Here is a 26,857-nt window from a genome sequence, read left to right on the forward strand (position 1 = left end):
TGACTGAACCTGACCATTGCATTGACTGAACCTGACCATTGCATTGACTGAACCTGACCATTGCATTGCCTGAACCTGACCATTGCATTGCCTGAACCTGACCATTGCTCTGACTGAACCTGACCATTGCATTGCCTGAACCTGACCACTGCATTGACTGAACCTGACCATTGCATTGACTGAACCTCACCATTGCATTGACTGAACCTCACCATTGCATTGACTGAACCTGACCATTGCATTGACTGAACCTGACCACTGCATCGACTGAACCTGACCATTGCATTGACTGAACCTGACCACTGCATTGCCTGAACCAGACCATTGCATTGACTGAACCTGACCATTGCATTGCCTGAACCTGACCTTTGCATTGACTGAACCTGACCATTGCATAGACTGAACCTGACCATTGCTGTAACTAAACCTGACCATCACAATAAATAAAATCGAACAGACGATAACCTAGCAACACAAAATCAGTGGACGAATATCAGGCTCTAGTAACAGCGTTGCCCCAGCCCCCGCCAGCCAAATAATTGTAAAAACAACCCACGCAAGTTTCTAGCTCGAGATTCAGCTTACATTTCAGTTTGATGATTAGTCCAATACGTTCAGTGCCACAGTGATAGTGTAAGGCACATTTCATTTATGAATTTGTGAAAGAACATAGCCTTCATGTGGAGGGCTGGATCAGAGTAACAACTTGTACATGTGTTACCCCGGCAACTCGGGGTAACATTGATGCCGGGGTAACAACTTGTGCCGTCAAGCATGCCAAAAAGAAACTGCGTTATTAAAACTTAATTTTCCAACATTGCAAGGCATCGAGACAACAAAGCATTGAACAGCACACAAAGGCAGAGTGATATTTAAATTAAATAAGAAGCGTTGTTCATCCCTCTGAAGTTATCCAGCCGGCGCTGGAGAAGAAGTTGTGCAGGGCAGTTTGTCCAGAGCTGTCCAGACCTGGGGGACACCAAAGCTGCCTGCCCAGCCCAGTCCCCCCGCCAGAGTTTGATGTCGCAGCGCGCGTGTCAACGCCGTGGCGACACTCGAATGATTCCTGCGCACGGAGCAACCGAGTTTAATATTCATTACAACACAGTTCATTACAACACAGTTCATTAGAACTCAGTTCATTACAACTCAATACATTACAACACAGTTCATTAGAACTCAGTTCATTACAACTCAATACATTAGAACACAGTTCATTAGAACTCAGTTCATTAGAACACAGTTCATTACAACTCAATACATTAGAACACAGTTCATTAGAACTCAGTTCATTAGAACTCAGTTCATTAGAACACAGTTCATTAGAACTCAGTTCATTACAACACAGTTCATTACAACACAGTTCATTAGAACACAGTTCATTACAACACAGTTCATTACAACTCAATTCGTTCACAATACAGCTCCACACAACACCATGAAATCAATTTCATAGCAACAAGCCTAGCAAATCCATTCATTGTGAAGGATTAAATACAATCAATAAAACACGCCAATCAAAATCAGGTAAATAGCAGGAGAGCTATAATAAGTTCTCAGTCACTAGTCGTAATGCTATAATAAATTGTCGGGATGAAATCTAAAAATATAAAATTTAAGAAAGCGCTTTGTAGGATATGTATTGAGAGGCCCACCTTAAGAACTAGGGCTTTGTACGATATGTATCGAGAGGCTTACCTTAAGAACTAGGGCTTTGTACGATATGTATTGCGAGGCTTACCTTAAGAACTAGGGCTTTGTACGATATGTATTGAGAGGCTTGCCTTAAGAACTAGGGCTTTGTACGATATGTATTGAGAGGCTTACCTTAAGAACTAGGGCTTTGTACGATATGTATTGAGAGGCTTACCTTAAGAACTAGGGCTTTGTACGATATGTATTGAGAAGGCTTCATGCTCAGGCTGGCGCAAAGCTGCACAAGAAACAGAAATTTATGTCGAATCAAAATAAAAAAAAACGTTTTATTTGCATAGAACAAAAATTTTCCGCTAAGTTTCCCTCGGATATCTGCAGGAGACATCAAGTCTCGTACCAAGAGTGAGTGCTGATATGCCATACATCTGCATACACTATTACGCTAATATGCCATACATCTGCATACATCGTTATGGAGGATTGATGGATGACCGTGATAAATGCAAGATATATATTAACACCACAACAATAACAGGCGATAAACACTTCAATGAGAAACTGAGGTACGTGGTTAACATTCTGCAAGCAGATACATTAAATAGACGGTTAACCCTTCATGAGCGGACATAGAAATTTGTAGGAAACTGAAGTCATCAACCAAAGTTGGAAAACCGAAGGCTTTGGTTTTCTTTAGTTTTCTCTGGTTCAAAGAAAACCAAAGTTGGAAAACCATAGGCTAGTAAAAAGAAAATAGGACCAACTCTACAACAGAATTATACTTGAGCATTACACCTACAACACCATTGCACCTACACTACAACATAATTATACATTTTTTTCAAATTAGGAACATTGAAGTAGCAAATAACAGTTACAGAATGAAGAATTTACGATCATTACACTCAAAATATTTCTCAACATAGAAATTTTCTATAAAATTATAAAAGAAAAGTTATTGACTTCGTTATATTCTAATATCATCGCACTACTTGTAATAATAAACAGCTTATACAGCACATGTGTCACGAGGACAAGAACACAGTGGATGGAAGTACAAAGTCTATATAAGGGCTGGGAACCTTGGTTAGGTCCCCCAAGAACCCAGTGAACGGAAGTACAAAGTCTATAAAAGGGCTGGGAACCTTAGTAAAGGTCCCCGCAGTAGCTAACGAGCGCGCCACGATATACATCGCGTTAGAAGTTCTCTGACCTTACGGTCGACACCGTAGCTTATACTTCTATAATAACACATGTATTACCACCCCGTATCAAGAAATAAGATATCTAGACAGATGGTCTCTTACTGATCCCTTACACACTTAGTCAACAAGTGACCTCCATACCTATCGCATAGACATAAATGATAAATTTTTTGTCTACGGATATAATCTACAGAGGTTTAGGTCCCTGGCAAGAGGTGATATAAAAACCCTGGCAAGAGGTAATATAATAACCTTCCTCTCATGTTGGCTCAGCAGATGATGCCCTGGCAAGGAGCTGAGCTGGGGCAGCGTGTCAGCAACATCGTTCTTCTGACTGTTGTTGTTGTTGCTGTTGTCGCTGCAGCTCCCGCTGAGCCATCTTCCATCGCCAGTAGCGGCTGCAGTGCATCTTCTTTCGTCCGAAGATTTGGGATTTCTTTCTTCGTTTCTGAAATATGAGAGATATATTAGTGGCAGCGCCGTGAACACCACTAAGATTAGTAATTTAAAGAACAGGGGCCATACTAAAATTCGCTAAGTGAACGTAAGTACTTACGCTCTATTTTCTTGTCTATGATTGGTGGATTTTGCTTGAAAGGCAGTCAATGATTGGCTGATGAACTTACGATCTCTCACTTTTTTTTAAATTATAGGCCCAGTACACTAAGCTAAGTAGCAGTAAGATGCGTAAGTAGCTCTTCACTAAGTAGGTCTCAAATAAGTAGACGCAAAATAAGCATGACCCTAAGCATGACTCACACTAAGTATGACACACTAAACATGACTCACTCTCTTGTTGCCGGGGTTGCTGGGGCAGGGTTGGGTGTCGGAGTCTGAGGCTGGCTGCCCTGCAGGAAAGTTCAGACGATCAGTGGGGAGGAGGGGAGAGTCGCTGCCTCCCCCACACGTGCCCTGTGGGGGGATACAAGTTAGTTCAGGTGCCTAGTTCAGGTATGCGTGAAGATCAGGGTTAGCGCACTGAGTGATCACCGCATGTCATTCACACTAGGGATGTCCACACCTGTACGCAGGACACAAGCACGCAGGACGCAGGCACGCAGGACACAGGCACGCAGGACACAAGCATGCAGGACACAGGCACGCAGGGCACAGGCACGCAGGACGCAGGCACGCAGGACACAAGCACGCAGGACGCAGGACGCAGGCATGCAGGACACAGGCACACAGGACACAGGCACAACATGCACGCAAGGCACAGGTACACAAGGCACAGGTACACAAGACACAGGCATGCAAGGCACAGGCACACAGGACACATGCACGCAAGGCACAGGCACGCAAGACACAGGCAAGCCAGACGCACATAGGCATGCAGGACTCACATGTTTCCTGCGCGTCTCCCTGCGCTTGTCTCGTCGCGCCCTGGCGGTGTCGTACTCATAGCACTCCTCGACGTGACGGATGCCGTTACGGCGATACCTGCACACAGAGGAGCGGGATTAAGTTACTCTCATACACATTTTACATACACATAACCTTATGATGAGTTTCAGTTTGGAACTTCCTAGTCCCCAAACTATGCTCCTCTCAGCGCTTTTGAGAGGCATTAAAGAGCCCAGGTCCTACCACGGACAGTGATCACTCACGAATAGTCTGTACTCTGGCTGTGGCTTGGTTATTAAATGGGGGAATCCTGCACAGTCTCCCTCCCCTTTCGTTGAATACGGCACTATTTTAGATGTCTCACTCTCAAAGTTGGGAGCCAGTCTGTACAGCGAGTCTGTACTACTCATTGAGTATAGTCCCAGTTGTTTCAGCCTTTCCCAGTAGTTCAGGTCCACTTCCTGCCGCTGATCTTGGATGTGAAAGTCTGCTGGACTGACAAGTTTCCGTACCGCACCCGTCTGAGTGGCGCCCAAAGCTGGCAGCAGTACTCAAGATTGGGGAGAACAAGGGCTCTGAAGAGTGTAATGATTGGTGCTGCTTTTTTTGTTCGAAATGTCTGCCGCTCCGACCCATCCATTGCAGGCTTCGGGCAACTATTTCCTCTATTGGGCATTGAACATGGCTTCAGTACTCATCAACACTCTGAGATCTCAAACTATATAGTTGCTTCTCCTCAATATCTGTGCCATCTGATGCCAAGTAGCGATGTGGCATCCCAATCTTTGTACACTCTGTATCTCATTACTTCGAACTTGGTGCCGTTGAACTGCATATTGTTCACTAGGGCCCAATCATAGATTGACGATAGGTCAGCCTGTAACCTCTCGCAGTCTAGGTCATCTGTGATCTTCATCAGCACTCTTGTATCGTCCATAGATGCCTGGGTAAGCTCCGAGTACATACATAGTGTCATTCCTATAATTCATACATCCTAAATTTCAAGAATGGACGCAGTCTAGACTCTAGAGTGCATTTGAGATTGAGAAATTTCACGTTGAGAATAAATAATTTGAGATTGGAAACTTAAGAGCTTGATATTGGGAACTTAGGGATTGAACTCGAACAAAAGCATCTAAACTCATACAATTTGAACTCGATTGAAGTACAAAAAAAGTAGGACAGATTGTACATTGCAAATAAATGATCGCATAACGAAAAGTCCCTCATGATGATACTTCAATGATGAAGAATTATATCCGTGTTGGAGAATGATGTGCTGCACAATAAAGCTCATACCAAAGAAGGAGTGTTCACCATTTCACCTCGTAAGACACCATGCATGAGATCATCATATTGAGAACAAGCGAAGACTGAAAGAGCAGCATTTGTCAGGTCCTGAGATGCTTCTCGCAGAGCAGGGAATTATATTAGCTAAATACATTAATATATCAAATATAATAGAGACAGCATGCAGGGGATAAGAGAGCATCACCTGATCTCCCATAGAAAATAAATTTCTCTCGCAATATACATTAATATATCATATATAATAGACAGAGTTCGTGCTGGTTTTTAGAGAAAAAAAATCCATGACTTTTCCATGACTCTCCATGGCCATCAATATAATTTTCCAAGACTCATATACGACAGGTTTAGCATGACTGAAAGACTAACCGTGCTTATTCTATCATCTCCTACAGCTGATAAATAGCAAACGCGTATGTCCGGTTCTGACCGACATCCTCAGCTGTTCATTGATTGTGTGTGCCACCTTCAGTGACATCACACTTGCGGTTCTCTACTGTGCCTTCAGCACCGATAGTCAGTCACTCGCCAGCCACCCAAGCAACACGTTTGCTGGCTGAAGCTAAAGCCTTGCTAATATAGTCACCCCGCTTTGTCACGCGTTCCGTAATATAAATATAGTTCACTTAAAGTCAACTCTGTCTTTCAGTCCCCTTGACTGTCCAAGACCAGACCACTTCTAAGAACCCTGAACTGATAGCATAGTTTGTAGTCAAAACACGAGCTGTGACATGTAAATGCATAGCTCTTCATGGCTATTCAAAGATGGCATGGATCTTAAGCTACTTCCCCATATTTGACACATTGAAGTCTTTCGAGCACAATGTACGGTACATGATATCGCTATAGCTTCATGCTTTGAATGACGAGCAAGCCAGTCACGATAAGCTTCTATACTTAACCACAAGTCATGAAATTTACACTTTCCAGGCATGGTGATGTAGAAATTGCACGCTGAAGATGAAACGCTGCCACTGCACATCAAAAAGTTGTCCAATGCAACTGCACACGGTGACCGAGCTCACGTGATTGGTTCTCCAATCAGAACGCAGGAAACAAGAGACTGAACAGTTCAACACACGCAGCACAGAAAAACACTTCTTTTTTTTCATATTTTATTTGCAAATTCCATTACTTTCCATAACCTGAAATGAAATTCAATGACTTTCCAGGCCTGGAATATAAATATAAAATTCCATGACTTCCCAGGTTTTCCATGACCGGTACGAACTCTGAATAGAGAGAGCATGCAAGGTGTGAGAGAGCAGCACCTGAGATGCTTCCGCTCGAGGAGCGCTCGCACAATACATTAATATAATCAAATATAAGAGAGAGATGATGCAAGAACTGAGAGAGCAGCAGCACCTGCTAAGCTCCATGATCCTGGTCCTGAGCTGCTTCTCCCTGAGCAGGACTCGCACAATACATTAATATATCAATATAATATATATCATAGGTACAAAATATAAGAGAGCAGCACCTGTTGAGCTCTTTTATCCTGGTCCTGAGCTGCTTCTCCCGTAGCAGGGAGCTGACGAGGTTGTGATGTTCACTGGCCGTCTGGAACTGGCTGACCCCGCGCAACTTATCGCTCATCACCTCCCTGGCAAAAAGTGTTGTTACTGGCAACAAGCGATGTTTGCCAGCTGCTGGCAACACATGACATATAATATGGCAACACATGTCTACGTCATGACAATATTATAGCTCTTATAACCATCAATATGGCACTGCGGCCAAATAAAACTAGTCAGCCCGGCATTTCTTTCGACTTGAAAAAAATCAACAATAAATTTAGCATATCCTACAAGTAGGACGAGTGTTCTCTATTTAAAAATGAGTGTTCTGTATTTTATTAATAGTGACTAGAGTTGTAGATTATTGATCAAGTATTTCGCGTGAGAACATTCAATAAAAACTGACTTTGAATTCAGAAGAAACATTTTTTGATCCATGGCTAATTTACTAATAATTTTCATGAGAGAACAGATAAGAGAACAACTGCTGATAACTGCCTGTTGTGGCGAACGAGAGAACAGATAAGAGAACAACTGCTGATAACTGCCTGTTGTGGAATACGAGAACAACTGTTGATAACTGCCTGTTGTGGCGAACGAGAGAACAGATACGAGAACAACTGCTGATAACTGCCTGTTGTGGCGAACGAGAGGACAGATACGAAAACAACTGTTGATAACTGCCTGTTGTGGCGCGCGAGAGAACAGATAAGAGAACAACTGCTGATAACTGCTTGTTGTGGCATACGAGAGGTGAACAGATAAGAGAATACAATTAACAAATGACAGATGTTACCAGATAACAAATAAATAACACCTGATAACAAATATCAGATGTTAACAGATAGGTAACAAATAACACCAGATAACAAATAACAGACGTTAAGAGATAACAGATAAATAAGAACAGATAAGAGTGTTGTTGCAAGAACACCTGTCATCCCTGTTCTTCTTCCTGGGCTGCTGGTTCTGCTTGTCTTGTTCTCGCTTGAAGAACAATTGGATGAGCTGGAAGTCGCGCACCACGCGCTTACGCCGCGACCGCTCGCGCAGGCTGCGCAGGTACATGTCAACCTGCAGACAACATACCACTTATTTGTGTGATTGTGTGAGGTGCATATGCACCTACCTATATTTATAACGTACATGTCTACCAGGCACAACAAACGCACCTATATTCAGCCCTCCAGCAATCATACGTTTATAGTGGCACATTTAAATAGTTCTCTTCAAAATTCGATGTGGTTTTTCTCATTGGATAGGTTCTTATCAACCCTGAAGAGGTTCTTTTCAACATTCGTTGTGTTCCCAACTAATGCTCCACCATCACACCACCAACTAATGGTCCACCATCACACCACCAACTAATGGTCCACCATCACACCACCAACTACTAATGGACCACCATCACTAGTGATGCAGGTCTCACCTGGGCGAGCTTGAGAGCGATGTCGGCGTCCTCGTCGTCCGTGGGATGAAGGAACAGCGGCGCTACGGCGCACTCTGCATCGTTGTCCCACTCCTGCATCATAGACCGTCATCACTACTACCTGCATCACACAGCAACCCACTGACCGCACAGCAGCCCACTGACCACCACACAGCATCCCACTGACCACCACACAGCAGCCCACTGACCACACAGCAGCCCACTGACCGCACAGCAGCCCACTGACCACCACACAGCACCCCACTGACCACCACACAGCACCCCACTGACCACCACACAGCACNCCAGCAGCACCACAGCACCTCCCCAGCAGCACCACAGCACCTCCCCAGCAGCACCACAGCACCTCCCCAGCAGCACCACAGCACCTCCCCAGCAGCACCACAGCACCTCCCCAGCAGCACCACAGCACCTCCCCAGCAGCACCACAGCACCTCCCCAGCAGCACCACAGCACCTCCCCAGCAGCACCACAGCACCTCCCCAGCAGCACCACAGCACCTCCCCAGCAGCACCACAGCACCTCCCCAGCAGCACCACAGCACCTCCCCAGCAGCACCACAGCACCTCCCCAGCAGCACCACAGCACCTCCCCAGCAGCACCACAGCACCTCCCCAGCAGCACCACAGCACCTCCCCAGCAGCACCACAGCACCTCCCCAGCAGCACCACAGCACCTCCCCAGCAGCACCACAGCACCTCCCCAGCAGCACCACAGCACCTCCCCAGCAGCACCACAGCACCACCACAGCACCTCCCCAGCAGCACCACAGCACCACCACATTACTTCCACATCACCACCACAGCACCACCACCCACCGTTAAGGTTGTGCTCTACAGGCAGCTGGCGTCGCTGCATGGCTGGCCCCCAGGTTGCCCTGCCGATGCTGCCGTCGATGTAGCAGCCGATGTACTTCAGACGCGCCTCTGTCAACATCAGTTGCTTGCATCAAGTCTGAGTAGTGTTCTCACGTGATGATGTGCTCACAAACTCAAGTGTAGTGGAATTTTTGGCATATCTATTACAACCTATATATTTTACATATCTATTACACCCTATTACACCTTTTTTGGGCATATCTATTACACTATATATATTTACCATATGTACTACTACACCCTGTGAATTTGTTGATTGTGTGAGTAGGTAGTGTTCACACATGGTCATATGCTGATGAAGCCATGGGTAGTGGATTGTTCAATGAATCACATGTATAAAGGTACATCAAAGAATTTTAATCACATATGGTACTGTTGACTTTATTTATTCAACAACTTAGTACACAGCACTTCCTCATCATTTATTGAGCACAGCACTTTCCATACATGCCACATGCATTGCATGATAACAATAGTTATTACATAGATAACCGACAGAACTAGTATATCATTTATACTTAACAAGGTTTTTCATATATATTCTCATTCAGATTTTATTCATAGCGAATGCATTAATGATAAGAAGTGGCATAAGTTCTAATGAATGGATTTATAAACCAGGAGTCATACTTTCTAAACTTGCTAAGTGAACGTAAGTACCACTTACGCTCTATTTTCTTGTCTATGATTGGTGGATTTTGCTTGAAAGGCCGTCATTGATAGGCTGATGAACTTACAATCTATTAAGTTTTTTAAAAGTATGGGCCCTGGACTTTACCCTCAGCCGTCTTAGTCTTGATATGTTGGCTGATGAATAGATTTATGATAAGAAGTGCCATAAGTTCCAATGAATGAATTAATAAAGCAGTTACCCTCAGCCGTCTTGGTCTCGATGTGTCGGCTGATGTCCTCCCAGTTGCCATAGCCGTACTGCTCGATGGCGTCCAGCAGCCGTACCTCCTCCCTGGCCGTCCATATCCTCTTGTTGGTGGGTGGAGCTGCTGGGGGCAGGCTGGGGGCACCTCCACTACCGTTATTACAGGTACCTGTAGCTGCTCCTGCAGTACAGGTACCTGTTGCTGCTCCAGCACTGCTGCTGAACAGGCTGTACTGTCCTGTGTCCTGGTGGAACATCCCCGGCTACACTTGAAACAAAATTGCGCATACAAACGATTTAGCAGTTAAAATATATTATTATAGTCAGAAAAAAGCTCCCAGCCATGAAACAAAATTGCGCATACAAATAATTTAGAAGTTAAACATATGATCATAGTCAGAAAAAAGGTCCCAGCCGTTCACAATTGAGCATGTCAAATAATTGCCAATTAGACATTAATAATTATGACTCCGATGCAACAAACAACATTAAAAGTTTAATTGAAAAGTACAATGGAAGTAAAAATAGGACTAAGAAACCACAAATAAATGTCAGATTTGTTGCAGAAGTGAGAATATTGAAATCATGAAAGAATTGATTCAAAAATGAAAGGCAGATTGTACAATTCCAAATTAGAATCAAAAAGTATAAGAGAAATTGAGAGCAAGAGCAGAGCAAGGTAATGAAGAAATAACAAAAAATTAGGAGGAAATTCAGTGAATGAGAAGGTTAAAATTGGCAGGGAAACAAGTAAAAAATCAAAGAGAGAGAGAGAGCAATGGTAAAAGCACCACACAAAATGTCAAACAAAACAAAAGTGAAAATCATGAGACAAACATGGCAATGAAAAAAAATTAAAACAGAACACAGCAAAAAGACAAGCAAGAATGCAGAATAAGCACTGGAGTTGAACATACATAGCAGCAACAGCAGATGAAAATATAAATTAAGTGTATCATTGTACGAGGAAAAGAAACAGCCACCAAATGCATTAGTCAAACATATCACATCTTGCCAACGCATATTACATCTCAATGCATTAGCACCATACAAGTACATAATGTAACCATTGAAGAAAATATGATTAGTAGTGAATGTATGAATGAGCATTGTGGCAGATTCAATTTCATCAAATGGATATTGCAATTATTTTGCAATTTTTTTACATAAACGTTCGTAGAAGAAATGAGAGCATGTAATTTTTGATGAAAAGTAATTATTTGTCAAGTAAAAGATTCAATTCATACATTCAAGAAATGAGGCAGTGATGACAGCTGTCACATGCCATGGCATGGATGGCAACAAATGTCATGTATGACAACAGATGTCATGGCATGGATGGCAAGAGATGCCATGGCATGGGTGGCAAGAAATGCCATGGCACGGATGGCAACAAATGTCATGTATGACAACAGATGCCATGGCACGGATGGCAACAAATGTCATGTATGACAACAGATGCCATGGCATGGATGGCAAGAGATGCCATGGCATGGATGGCAACAGATGCCATGGCATGGATGGCAACAGATGCCATGGCATGGATGGCAACAGATGCCATGGCTTGGATGGCAACAGATGTCATGGCATGGATGGCAACAGATGAAATGGATGGCAACAGATGATATGGATGGCAACAGATGATATGGATGGCAAAAGATGATATGGATGGCAACAGATGATATGGATGGCAACAGATGCCATGGATGGCAACAGATGCCATGGATGGCAACAGATGCCATGGATGGCAAGAGATGCCATGGAAGGCAACAGATGCCATGGATGGCAACAGATGCCATGGATGGCAACAGATGCCATGGTAGGCAACAGATGCCATGGATGGCAACAGATGCCATGGATGGCAACAGATGCCATGGATGGCAACAGATACCATGTATGACAACAGATGCCATGGCATGGATGGCAAGAGATGCCATGGATGGCAACAGATGCCATGGTAGGCAACAGATGCCATGGATGGCAACAGATGCCATGGATGGCAACAGATGCCATGGATGGCAACAGATACCATGGATGGCAACAGATGCCATGGCATGGATGGCAAGAGATGCCATGGATGACAACAGATGCCATGGCATGGATGGCAAGAGATGCCATGGATGGCAAGAGATGCCATGGATGGCAAGAGATGCCATGGATGGTGCAGACGCCACTTCGGTCATGAGAGCCGAGATGTGGAGGATGTGTGCCAGTCCGAGTGATGTGAGGAGGTGCATGACAGAAAGAAGAGAACAACACACAAAACATTAGCTAACCTGTCACACACCAACACAAACAACACAGACCAGCCAGCCATAAACAACACAGAACACCCGTGCCACTACCTATGCAACCACCCACCTACACACAGACAAATAGTGCAAACCCCACACAGATACTACACCAACATACTAGATACAGTACCCCCACCCCAAGGCAACACCAGCACAAAAAAACACTTACACACAATAATGACACTTAGAACGCTGGAGCTGGCCGGCAACAACTAAGTCCTTGGACACCCACCACCTGACATAAGCAGCACAGAAACACAGCTCTCTAGACTGGAGAGAGTACACCTAGCCAGGCTGCGCTGCGGCCACCACCCTTCACTACAAACATATGCAAACAGAATAGGCCAAGCAGACACAGACACCTGCCCATCCTGCCAGAGAGCTCCCCACACAATCACTCACATTCTCCTGGAATGTCCGCTCTGGCAGGATCTCAGACAACACCACCACGTAACATCGACCCTACAGCTCTGGAGCGACCCCCTATCAGTGGTGTCGTACTTGCGCAAGGGGGGTCTCTTGTAAAAATGAGACTGTGGAACCACAACAACAACACAAACCAGCACACCAAAGCAATAATACATATAGCTAACTAACCTGTCACACACCAATACAGATACAGACCAGCACACCACAGCAATAATAGAGCTTCTTGTTCATGAGCAGCATTACAGTGAACTGGCAAGGCATAGGCAACAACTTAAAACTAGATCTTGTGAATACATTTATAACTCAAGATCAACAATAAAATATATGAGAACTTCAGTTCAAAAACAGCAAGTCCAGAAATTTTTCTATTGTATGATGGCAAAATATGAGCTACATGGTGAAATGAGGTACTAACAAACATCTTGTTCTCTCACAAAACTCTAATACTGATTTGTTGGGCTTGTAAAATTGATATAATTTAGTGTTATGTATATATACTTAACCTTACAGCTTAAAATTGCATTTTTTAAAAAGTAGACAACTAATTTTCAACAGAATTAAAAAAATGAGCATCACAATATATACCGTAAAATGGGGTTACTTTGACCGGCAGGGTAACTTTGATCACTTTTCGTTTTTTTAACAAAAACCCCCAAAACTCAAAAACAATTTGACATAGAAAAATTTTGTCAATGGCCATCAAAGGCCCAATACTGAGGCTACGTAACACAATAGAAAAATTTAAAAAGTTTGCATTTCTAATAGGTTAAAAAATTAATAATGTGACCCACAACAAAGAGCTATTATTTGAAGCCTGTCGGAGTACCCCCTCCAATTTTTTTTTTTTTTGTAAAATAATTCCAGGTTTTGATGCATTGTAGTAGAACTCTTGTTACATATGCAAAAGACGAGTTTTAGGTAAGTGTCATTGTTTGCAAATGGGGGGCGCTGCCCCCCAATGGGGGAACTTTGACCACTTAATGGCAGCCGTGACGGAGCAACATTGACCGGCTTGGAAATTAAGTTAAAATTACCATAGGTACTTATATAACATATTTTATGTTTGATACACCTATTAATGTTTTTTTCTTCATGTTTCAGACTCTACAGAGTCTTATATATGGTAATTTTAACTTAATTTCCAAACCGGTCAATTTTACCCCGTCACGGCTGCCATTAGGTGGTCACATTTCGCCCATTGGGGGGCAGCGCCCCCCATTTGCAAACTATGACACTTTCCTAAAATCTGTCTTTTGCATATGTAACTAGAAGAGTTCTACTACAATGCACCACAACCTGGAATGATTTTACCACCCGGTCAAAGAAACCCCAAGAGCTGGGGTAACAAAGACCATCACTTTTTTTGAAATTACATCAAAACTATGAGAGGCAGGAGCCAGCAATTTATGGTGAGTAAAGCTAGGGTATAGACCTGTATTTTTCATGTTTCAATTCAAGTTTAACTTATCTAGTAAAATAATGGCATTGTTTTGAAAAAAAAGTGGTCAAAGTTGCCCCATTTTACAGTAGCACTAATAGCAGATAATTTGTTTGAATTTCTCACATGATTCCTTCATGTTTCTCTCAAATGCTTACTTGACTCATGACTCTAGATATAAGCTGAACAAGGAAGATTGTAGCAACACGATCAACAATGCAACAATTACAATCATTACAATTACAATCATTAAGCATGAAATCTACCATCAAGCAAATTTTTTTATCCCATTTTAATCTTCTCAGGCAAAGAAAATAGTAATAAATACACGGAATAATTTTAGAGCAAGATGCGCATTGAGAGATTAAATAGAGAATATAGATGCAACACACATAAAAAACAGGGCCTGTATTATGAAGAGCTGCATATCAAAGATTTCTTCATTGAATGATTTCTCAGCATGCATTACACATGAAACACTTAAAAGTGAGTAAATTACATGAAGAAAACATGTTGCTATAAGGAATAGCAGTAATGTTGATCATAAGTTTTAATGGTTAAAATCAACCACATAGCAATAGAGTGAACATTTGTGAACAAGCTCAGAGAATCTCACAGTGTCATAACCATGCAAAATAACTAATGCATCTTAACAAAATTATATCAAGACTTAAAGACAACAAAAAACTTTAAGCAAGAGAGCTAAAGAACTGACAACACAGACAGTAACAGGAAAGGTGGAGTTCTTTATACAAATGATTTCAATGCAAGATATGATGTGAAGCATAGAAATTAATCATACAGGCATATAAAACGTTGGTCATAGTATATGTATACATAGTATAACACACTTGTAATACAGATACCATGTGCAAAAAATTCTGGGAGAAATTGTAAAAATTTGAATAGCAATGGAGCAAGAGTTAATATCTTCAACACCAAAACATGGCAAATTACATGTCAAAAAAAAGTCTTTTCTTGCAGTCATTCATCAACACTCAGTTCGAAGGAAGAATAATCGATTGCTATGTGCAGCATGAACATGTATAACATGAATGAAAACCTCGGGATATATGCAGCTGCATAGCATTCCTGATGACTAGTAATCAATGCTAAAAGTTCTTAAGCCAAAGTTATTCAAGTTTGGCTAACATTTCTTTCAATAGTAATTCAAATAGTCTGTAATTGTTTATGAAGGAGTGGATGCAAATTACAGGGCCATGGACAAAATCTCAGTGAGGTACATATCAGACATTAAAAGGAAAAGTCTGTACATGTGATTGATAATTTTAAGCTCAAAATTGACTTTTATAAGCCTACACTAGCTAGCCAGCCTACACTAGATGAAAATCATGCAAATTCTCAAGATTGAAATGAGAAGAAAATTACATTTATGTAAATTTTCAGCATATCAAAGGATCTTCAAATAGAAAAATGACCAGCACATGTTTGGCTGTTACATATGCACTGGTAAATAGTGTACTCAAACTGTTCTATGAGAATTAATTCTATTTTAGTACCATGTAATCAACTCTACCGCACTAGCGGTACTAGGTATTCTACAAACATTTCTTATCATTGAAATGAAAACCGAAGAGGTTATGATCAACAAAATTAGTACAGATGAACAACAAAATGAACAGATGAAGAATCATGCATGGCTAATTATGGCTGACGCTCACCATAAACTGGTAGTCATGGCCGGCTCTGTGCTTCCCAATCTCGGCTCCAGACGAGAAGCACTGCAGTGACAAACTTCAGTAAATAACAAGGACATGATAAAAGCTCAAGTAAATAAGACATTTTTCTGGAAATATATCTAATGTAATAACAAATCTTTTCAGAACTTCATAATATTAAATGAGCAATCACACAATTTTAAGAGGGATAAAAGAACTTCTGATACTTGGGCATTTTAAATTTAGAGAAAATATTTTTAAATTATATCTATCTTTATATCTATATGTAGGTATAGAATTAGAGCATCATATTACTATTCATAATAGTGATAATTACTTCTAAAAATAATAATTCATACAAATGTAAGCAAATTTAAAACTAACAGATATATAACATGGGTACCGTATAGTATATGATGCTGATGCATAAGTTCCCACTGAACTGATCTCTGCCAGTTTACAGAAAACTATGAACATGCAATTAATCATTTTGGGTTCAATTCATAAATAAAATTCAAGCATCTTCAGAGTTCATAAGAAGCTCAAATTAAATATTTTTTCGAAAAGTAAATCACTAATTTAAAAAGTGACAAGATCAGATGAGTAGAGATTTAATAAGTCTTTGAAAGTTGAAAGCAAAATTATCTTGTAACATTTACAAATTTCAATTTAGATTATATATACTACCTATTCTATGCATTACATGATGTAGAAGTTCGGATTTTAAAATATTTATTTTAATATATTTATTCTAACATGTTCATTTTAATATATTTATTAATATTTTGGCTCCAGAAACTAATACGGTATTTCATTATAGGTACTTAACATAATAAGATGGATATAAAAAAAATTGAAGCTGCTAGGCATGTAGGTATTATTTTTAATTAGATATTGTAGGTAATTAGGCATTTTTTATACTTCATATGTTTATAAATATACCTATATAAATTTAGGTAAATATGAATAAATATAAATAGAACAAATTATAATAAATTAAATTATAAAAAAACACACAGATGATGCAATTCACAGTAGTTCCCTCAATTTCTCCAATGAAAACAAGCTAAAGAATTAAAATGGTTATTTGAAGCAAGAGACAAAAATTTAGTCCAATATACTCAATGTATACTTAGGTATGTCAAGTAAAATAATCATTCAAACAAATTTTGAACAACTACAGAGTAAGATGGATGTGAGGTAAGACAGGCCCAGTTGTGAGGTAAGACAGGCCCAGTTGTGAGGTAAGACTGGCCCAGTTGTGAGGTAAGACTGGCCCAGNAGATAAGACAGGCCCAGTTGTGAGATAAGACAGGCCCAGTTGTGAGATAAGACAGGCCCAGTTGTGAGATAAGACAGGCCCAGTTGTGAGATAAGACAGGCCCAGTTGTGAGATAAGACAGGCCCAGTTGTGAGATAAGACAGGCCCAGTTGTGAGATAAGACAGGCCCAGTTGTGAGATAAGACAGGCCCAGTTGTGAGATAAGACAGGCCCAGTTGTGAGATAAGACAGGCCCAGTTGTGACTTGTGAGGTAAGACAGGCCCAGTTGTGAGGTAAGACAGGCCCAGTTGTGAGATAAGACAGGCCCAGTTACATTTAACAGGATTTTTTGGTGGTCATATCTCAGCCATCTTTTGCATATTTATATTCCTTATTGGAATGGAACTGCATATCTGGCTATGATGGTAATGGGTAGGAATGCCTGGTATAGCACATCTGTTGCTTCTTACACAAGCTAACTTGCTTACATCCACACAACTGGCCACCAAAATTGTTGTATTGTTAGCTTAGAAGTGTTGTAAAAAAAGGGAAGCAAAATCAATAGACTTTGTTTTGTAATCAATTGATATTTTGGCTCCAGATACAAACTAAAATATTAACATATCTAAAAAAAACTGGCTATTAAAAGTTAAAATTTAAGCTGCTTAGCTGTTAGCTGCTGCTAGTGCTAGCACTGCTAGCCTGCTAGTGCTAGGTAGTACGTAGTAGGTATGTATGTATTATTTTTAAACATGTGTATATTTAGGCTAGTCCATGAAAATTTTTTCTTTTTTGCATTGTAACTCAATAGTTGTTTTTGCAGAAAATGTTTTCTTTTTGTTTGCTAGTTAAAAACAGCTCACAATACAAGTCTAGAAAAACTTGAGCATTTGGCATTTGCAATAGTGAACGACTGACATTTTGGTGAAATTTTATAAGTGTCCAGTCTATTTCTTCAAAATTATGAAAAAAATTGAACAGCTATTTATTTAGAGCCAACAGGTATATATATATATTAATATAATATAAAATGGGCAAAAATTTCCCCATTTTTGAACATTGGTCAAAAACTCAAATGGAAATTTTATGCAAAAATGTGGACTTGATCCTTAGAACCTTTCATTTTTTTAATTAGCACACTTTAGCCTACATTTATTAATATCTAAGGAATTGTGGATAACAGGATTTTAATTTTATAATAAATTCAATTTTATATAGGCTACTATGAGAGGTAAATTTTACTTTTGGGTCTCTTTTTGAAACGTAATTATCAATGATTACGTACAAATAACCATTACTATTAGGCGCTCAAATAAAAAAACAAAAACAGTACGGTACTCTAATTTGTTAAGGACGTAAATAAAGGAAAAAAAGTTCTACCATTTACATAATAGCAATAGGAAATATTCATGCGAATGATGCGAGAGCTCAATACAAGTTAGTGAAGTTCCCATCCGAGGGTAACTTCGGCTTTCCAAATGCAGGATCCGTATTCATTTACTTGCCTGTAAACACAAATCGAAGTCCTCGCACTCCACACATTTTATCCTCAATCCGATTATGTTATCTTCGCAATAATTGCAGTGATATCGGGCGAAAGTATCTGAAAGAGTAAAAGAAACGTCAATAATAAGTTTACATTATGATTGAAGCTCTATAATTGAAATTAAGCAGAAAAAAGTGGCCGATTGGAAAGAGCATTGGCAATACTCACCCGCCATCTTTGATACCGCTCCAACAAGCAACAACTGGCATGAAAACTGAAAAGCCTAAAACCGCTGGGCAGTAAAAATATAATCATGGCCGTATATAAAACAAATATATGCAATGAATTTAAGCAGTTTAAACCTATTTTTCTATCATTCTTGGTATTCATTGTATTGAGTTTTCAAATAATTGCATATAACACTAAAAAGACTGGCAGTTGTATATAACATTTTTACCAAACCTCCCTGTGATCAATCATGAATCCTCTGAGAAAAACACGTCTTGGACAAATTTACGGCCGGAAATACAACAAAGTAAACACGAGAATGAACACTTGTTACACCTTAACTAAGTACCTACAAAGTTCACAGAAGAACGAATAAGTGTCAAACTGCTACGTGAATTTATTGTACCTATTTTATATAAATTGGAGTCCAAGCTCTGCTACGCGACTTGAATATATTCGCTTATTCACATACATTATGAGAACCATCCATGAAGTGCAATTGGTTTACATGAACATGAAAGTATAGCCTTTTTGTGTGGCTAATAGCTACCGTTTCCTTGGTTCGGCTCAATACCAAATAATATATTTTTGCACTGTTGCCGGGAATGACATCAGTATCATGATGAACGACTTGATTCTTGATCACTGACAATTGAAATAGACAGATCGACATAGAAAATCCGACTGTCACATGTGCGACTGTTGTGAATATAAGTAGTTTACCGATCGATCGATTAAAGTACTACGCAAAATTTCAAGAATTTCTCATTAATCAGGGTGGCTGAGTGGATAGATCAGTGGTTCCCAAAGTGGGTGATATCGCCCCCCTAGGGGCGGTGGAAAGATTTTGGGGGGCGGTAAGGAAGAAAAGGGCGTTTGGGGGGCGGCAGTCCGAAGTCAAAGTCAGAAGTTCCAACGTTTGTTTGACGATTTGTACACAACACGTGCAGCGCATGACTCCCAGCGATGGTTTTTTTCACCCAGATCTGTTTTTTAACCTCTCCTTGGTTTACGTCTCGGACAAATTAACGGCCAGACTCGCGGCTGGTCTCACGGCCAATTTCCAAATTCAATGATCAAAGAATATCTCTCAAACTAATGAACTTAACTCGATGAAACTTGGTACACGTATTCATTAGAACCTAACGGTAATGTTTAGCTCGTGAAATTTATTTTGAATTTTGCCTTCATTTGTTTTTGCAAAAGTTATATGGCAATACGGGCCGAAATTCACAGTGATCACGGAATTTCTTCCAAATTATTGATCAGATTCGAACGAAATTTTGAATTTACAGTCCTAACTACCGAACGGTAATGTTTAGCTCGTGAAAATTTATTCGATTGTGCCTTTGTTCGCAAGTATTTTTTCTTCATTTCATCTTCATTCGTGATTTAAACAGCAATACGTGCTTAAATTTGTAGGAATCAAGAAATTCCTTCCACAACTTCTACTGAATAGATTTGAACGAAACTTAGTATTTAAATACCCAACCTCAGCAACGGTGATGTTTAGCTCGCTACAATTTTTTAGTTTTGCCTTCGTTTGCGTGTTATACGGCTATACATGATATACGGATATACGTAAACGGCTCTTGGTTAAACCGGCCAGTAGAAAAGCCGGTCGTTCCTCCTACATATATATGTATAACGCGCGAACAAAAGCAAAATAGATAAATTGTCACGAGCTAAACATCACCGTTCGGGGGTTTGGTATTTATATACAAAGTTTCGTTGAAATCTGTTCAGTAGTTTAGAAGAAATTTATTTGTCGCCGAAAATTTAAGCGACAGATTATCCGGCGATACGGGCCGAATATAAGGAAGTGTGAAATTAAGAATAACGGTGAAATGGGTAAATGAAAAAAAATCGCAAACGAAGGTAAAATCGAAAAAATTTTTATAGGCTAAAAAAATCACCGTTTGGTAGTTACGAATGTATATTCAAAATTTCGTTCAAGTCTGTTCAGGAGTTTGGAAGAAATTCTTTGATCACTGCAAATTTCTGCCTTAATCGCAATATAACTCACGAATGAAGGTAAAATTTAAAAGTTTTTACCAGCTAAAAATCACCGTTAGGTTTTGACAAATACAGGGTCCATGTTTCATTGAGCTGCGTTCTTTAATTTAAGAAATATTACTTGAAAATTGAATTAGGAGATTAGTCGTGCGACCGGCCACGAGTCCGGCCGTAAATTTGCCCTAGACGTCCTAGGTTTCAAACTTTCTAGTGCTGAAACAGTTAAAACAGCTAAAAAAACATATTGGCTTACTAAATGGGGTTCTATTTGTGAAATACACATTTGTGTTTAACATTTATCTTTTAAAATTGCAGCGTACTGAATTTCAAGAAAGAGGTGTATGTTTTTATACGTGTGTGTGGGGGAACCAAACACACGTAGGGAGCCAAAGGGTTCACTAGGTTCACTATAGGGAGCCAAAGGGGGCGCCAGCCTGAAAAAGTTTGGGAACCACTGGGATAGATAAAGCAAAGAACAAGTAAGAACGATCGGTTGGTAGCTGGAGGCCTCCGATGCCGGCTTATAATAATAATATTAATAGCGGTTTCAGCATTTATTAGGCCGTAGGTCTGTCGCCGATTTTCAACATCACAGAACATTCACAGCATTTTGCGGTCTCGAAATCGCAACTGACTGCTCCAATTCTGCTGTGCTTAACCGCCCGGCCTCCTTGCCGATTCTGACCAGAAACTGGCGCACAGAGCTGGGATCGAACCCGCGCCTCTCTGCGCCAATCTTGGTACTCTTAACTTTCAACCACTGGGCCTGGTTTTAGGAAGGCAAGAGTTACGTCTTGACGCCACGCATCAGGGAACAAGTGGTCCATCCAGATTCTGTTGTAGATATTTAGAAGCCACTGCAGGCTTGTTCCATGTAGGTGTTCCCCTCATCTTGTAGGTGACCTGATCAGCTCCTGGAGCTGTCCGACGGGACTGCTTCAGCATACCTTTAACCTCGGTCATGGTAATTGTCATGATCGTCAGTCATGAAAAGATCTGGTCAAATGACACGATTTTAAATCTTCTGTGAACAAGGCACGAAAGAATCGGCGACAGGCCGCAAGGATAGGAATCGGCGACAGGCCACATCAGGCCTACAATTCAGCGCCGAGATCACTATGTTACGTTATGTTACGAGAGGGTTATTGTAAGAGTGAGTATCTTGATGAAAAGTCAAGGGGGCAGGCCTCCAATCTGTTACGTTGTTGGCGAAAGGCTGGCGTGTGACGGTATTATTTATTAGTGATAATAAATAGCATATTATAAAACGGTTACTAAATTAAAAAATGCGGGTAATAGTTATCTGACCAAATTTAAACTTGTGCATTGCATGTCACGCTCGCAGAGCACACAACAGCGGGCCTGTGATTAAGTTGGGTTAGCTGGCCGGAAAATGATTGAAATGTTCAGATCATCTTCACCTAACTTTTTTTAAATATATCATTGTATAAAAATTACGAACCAAATGTATGCCTATTCGCTACATTTGCCTAAGCATATGCATAAATTTCGATAGTTTTATTCATTACTAAATTTCATTGAACTTGCGTTACAACCCTGACGTACCGTCGGATATCACGAATAAATTATATTGGTATAGATTATAAGATTTTATTTACTTTGAAACGTGCAAATTTTAATGAACAACTAAAAATATAAGTTGTATTCAAATTTAAAACTTGAAATTCAAAGAGTTTTTCATTGTACATGTGGGGTGAAACGAGTCCTACATTGATTAACGTTATTTAGTTTCGCAGTTAATACATGGACTTGTGATGACGATAATCGGGATACAGGGTTTCAGGATGATGGGTTTCGAGATGACGGGTGTCGGGATGACGGGTTTCGGGATAATGGGTTATGGGATACCGGTTTTCGGGATGATAGGTTTTGGGATACCGGTTTTGGGATGACGGGTTTCGGGATAACAGGATTCGGGATGATGGGATTCAGATGGCGGATTTCGGGATGACAGGATTCGGGATGATGGGATTCAGGTGGCGGATTTCGGGATGATGGGTTTCGGGGTGAAGAGTTTCGGGGGTGACAGGTTTCGGGATGAAGAGAATCAAAATGGCGTGCGTGTGTAAATGCAAAATTGCAGAGATTCTTCATCCCGGGCAACACCAGGTTAAGCTGCTAGCATTTAGGTCGCACGTTGCGCGAAGTCGGTTTATGTTGATCACATGTAAGCTGATATCCCGGGCACTGCAGCATGAGGTACTGGGACCCATGGTTGAATTAATACATGTATTAATTCAACCATGCTGGGACCAATATGGAAAAATATGTGGTTCAGATTTGAAATGCCTAGCACCATATCGAACCCGGTGGAAATCTAGTAGCTATTTCAAACTATCGTCAGTCTTGAAATGATCCGGTCAAATGACACGATTTTAAATCTTCTGTAAATAAGGCACGAAAATGAAAAGAATCGGCGACAGGCCACATCAGGCACTATTTAGCGCCGACATCGCTATGTTATGTTATTACTAGCTCAGTGCATAACAGAACAAGTACGGGTATTCTTTATTACTTTACAAGTACTTACATTCCTTCAGACGTGACGTAGTATCTTGTACACGTTTCAATTCAGTATTTATTTCTTATATACAATTACATAGTTAGTTTAGTGGCCAAATGTTTACTAGCGCTTCAGTTATTAAGCTATCTCGCACCGAAAGTCAAGATGAACATCACCATAGAGGTTGAAGGTCGCAATTATTCATCACCCACAAGGGGCGGAAGGTCTCAGATGTCCAGCCCGCTGAAGCTGGCTCGAAGGAAGCAGCGTTAGCATCTCAAAAGAGACGTACAATTACATAAATACTAGAATATTAATCTAGGCAGATTTTTTCTTTTAAATTATTAGGATAAATTTTTAACTATAATAACTCGTACGCAAAATTATTCAATTGCATTTCCAATTTATGCGGTTTTCGTTTATTTATTTTTACTCATTTTTTAGGAAATAACTAAGAGTTTAAATCTTCAATAAAACATATGAAAAAGTTTTATTTTTACGAACATATATGATTAACATATTCGTGGGGCAACATGAGTAAAAAAAGACAGTCGATAAAGCCTCCCTGCTTCCCACACGTTCTCTCCATGAAATGAGCTGTAATTTACGAAAATTCAAATTTGGCATCAAAGTCTCAGCGATCCAGATGCTTTCGTTTTCTGTGATGTTCCCAGAGAGAAAACGGACACATCTGAGGTGTACTGCATCAGAGCAAATGTCGATTCAAGATGTGGACCGAACAATGAAATACAAATGAATAAATGTATTTTATAATAAGATTTATGTCAATATGCATGAATGACTCATCTTGCTTCAGGAGATTGTCAAAATTATTTATATACAAAGTTTTTTCTTCCCATTTATTTATCAGTAGAAAAAATTGGGCGCTGACCGCGCTGTATTGGGAAAATTTTCCAATACAGCACCTACACAGAGATCAGTACACGTACCATCTATTGTCTGGACATACACAACACAAGACACTTTAAATTGAGATAATAAGACTAAACACGATGAATTTAGTGAACGCGCCTATCTAAGATACACAAAAGTTAGTCAGTTCCAAACTAAAAAGATGTTCCACGTCGTCGGTCGTTGTATAAAAAAATCGTGAAAAAGACGCTTACATAAAACAGAGTACATTTCTAATCACAGCCTCACCAAGACCCATATTTACGCAGCACACAACATGAGTAAAGAGAATGAGTTTACGCGTTGAATAAATCGCACGTATCTATAGAACAGTAAGCGTTGATATCGAGTAAAAAAGCAACATGGTAAAATGTATAAAAAGATCCAGAAAGAAGAAACTATGCGTGGCTATAATAGAAAATACTGCTTGTGTTACGGTGCTCTTGAACATTACACTTAGACTTAAATAGTTAATAGAAAGTTAAGCGTCTTGACTATAAATGTAAAGGTTATCCCCAGGTATTGTATAGATTCAATAAACTGGAGATGAATAATGAAGTATAAGGTTGAGTTCACTTGGCGTTTGACATGTCAACACGCGTGGAAAGAGCAATCAATGATGAAAAATGAAGTACAAGGTTGAGTTCACTTGGTGTTTGATTTGTCGACACGGGTGGAAAAAAAAATCAATGAATTACGTTTGACTAGTAAGCCCGTCCACACGTTCAAACTCATCGTTTATCAAGCAATACTGACCGTGTGGGCGCTAAGTTTGACGTCTTACATGGCAGTTTCAAGGTTGCGTCGTGTGGACCGGACTGTAGAATCCAACATGACGGTTGAAGCGATAAAGGTGCTCTTTATTTTTAATTACTCTCTGGGTCTGAAGTCATTCAATTTCGGCCAAAGTATGTTCATAAAAAAAGATTTAAACAGGAACAAATGTATTATAAAAAATTTCCAACAACCTACCCACAAAATAACAACTTCTTGTAATCATTACTACACCGACATTCCACAATAGGATTCTTATCAATAAAATTCGACATCATATAAAAATATATATTACAACCGAAAACAATACTATAAAAGATGATAGGATGAGAATACATAGAAAATATATAGCATGACACAATTATCACGTTCATGGTTAACCCACATTAAACAATAAATAAACAGAAACAGAAAACCTGCGTGACAAGAATAGGTGTACATGGCAGAGATATAAAAGCAGCTGCCAAAATGTCCCGTATGCTCAGGAAATCTCAAAGATCTTAACAGGTCATAATTAAGTTTCGCTGATAGTATCAAACCTGGCAATAAAACCATAGGAATATATTGGCATCAACTATGAACCTTACGGAGCATAGATGTTCACTGGACGATATGACGTAGCTGCTTAGGACGATCAATTCCCATGACAATGTAACAATCAGAAAGGTCAGTTCTAAACTTATGAAGGCACACTTTAAGGTACGTATTGCATCGGCCAGTCCATTGCCGGGGGAGGAAGTTGCGAAAGGGGGGATTGTCGCACTTCTATAGAACAGCTAACTTTCCGCACTTCTACTTTTACGACTCACTAATTATTTCGCACTTCTACTTTCCGCACTTCTATAGAACATTGCCGGGGGGAGGATGTTGCGTAAGAGGTGCCTTATTTGCTGTACTTGTAGAAGCCTTCGCCACTCTTGACGCCATACTTGCCCTCCTTGTAGAGCTTCTCCAGCAGGGGGATCTTGGCGAACAGGGGGTTGTCAGGGAACGCTTCCGCCCAGCCTGTGGGGTAAGAGGGGTGAGATACACAGCGAGGGTAAATGGTAACCCCAAGAGGGAACTTGACAAGCAGGGGTTGTTTGGGAACGCCTCCGCCCAGCCTGTGAGGTAAAAGAGGGGTGAGATACACAGCGAGGGTAAATGGTAACCCCAAGAGGGAACTTGACAAGCAGGGAGGTGTCAGGAAACGCCTCCGAACAAGCTGGGGGTGAATGGGGTGTGAGATAGTGAGAGAGCTCGGTGAAACTCGCTCTTCCTTAACACTTTCCAAACCGCAAGGAAAAATCAACCTGTATGCCTTGGTTTAGTGTTTGAGATGCACAAGGCAATGATTATTATTCAGGGAAGTCGACAAATCGGTGTTGGCTATCCATGAGAATGCCGATACTGGGCGACCTCAAACCGAAATACTTTAAATTAATTTCGCAAATTAATCAATTCATTAAATTTTCCCTTCAAAATTTGATCAAGTATGTTCAACTGAGTAATAAAATAGTACAAAAGCATAAGCAATTTGCTAAGAAACACAGTGGGAAGGTGAATCATGCGTAACACACTGCTAATAGAGGTGGGGGGGGGGG

At 40.5% G+C, this 26,857-nt stretch overlaps 1 protein-coding gene across 1 annotated transcript; it reads right to left on the reverse strand.

Annotated features, from left to right (window-relative positions):
- Positions 1-2: 2 nt before the first annotated feature.
- On the reverse strand, positions 3-19,064 carry LOC108666693 (transcriptional adapter 2-beta-like). Its single transcript, XM_047882478.1, has 13 exons — positions 19,049-19,064; positions 18,840-18,937; positions 16,076-16,135; positions 10,228-10,495; positions 9,270-9,403; positions 8,457-8,549; positions 7,962-8,101; positions 6,991-7,113; positions 4,202-4,298; positions 3,648-3,706; positions 3,111-3,306; positions 1,871-1,933; positions 3-1,066 (listed from the first exon to the last, which is right to left on the reverse strand). Exons 1-13 carry the CDS (start codon positions 19,053-19,055, stop codon positions 896-898), a joined length of 1,509 nt encoding a protein of 502 aa, XP_047738434.1. The 5' UTR covers positions 19,056-19,064; the 3' UTR covers positions 3-895.
- Between the last annotated feature and the right edge of the window lie 7,793 nt (positions 19,065-26,857).

This window comes from Hyalella azteca, unplaced genomic scaffold (genome assembly GCF_000764305.2).
Source record: "Hyalella azteca isolate HAZT.00-mixed unplaced genomic scaffold, Hazt_2.0.2 contig1365, whole genome shotgun sequence".
Classification (NCBI taxonomy): Eukaryota; Metazoa; Arthropoda; class Malacostraca; order Amphipoda; family Hyalellidae; genus Hyalella; species Hyalella azteca.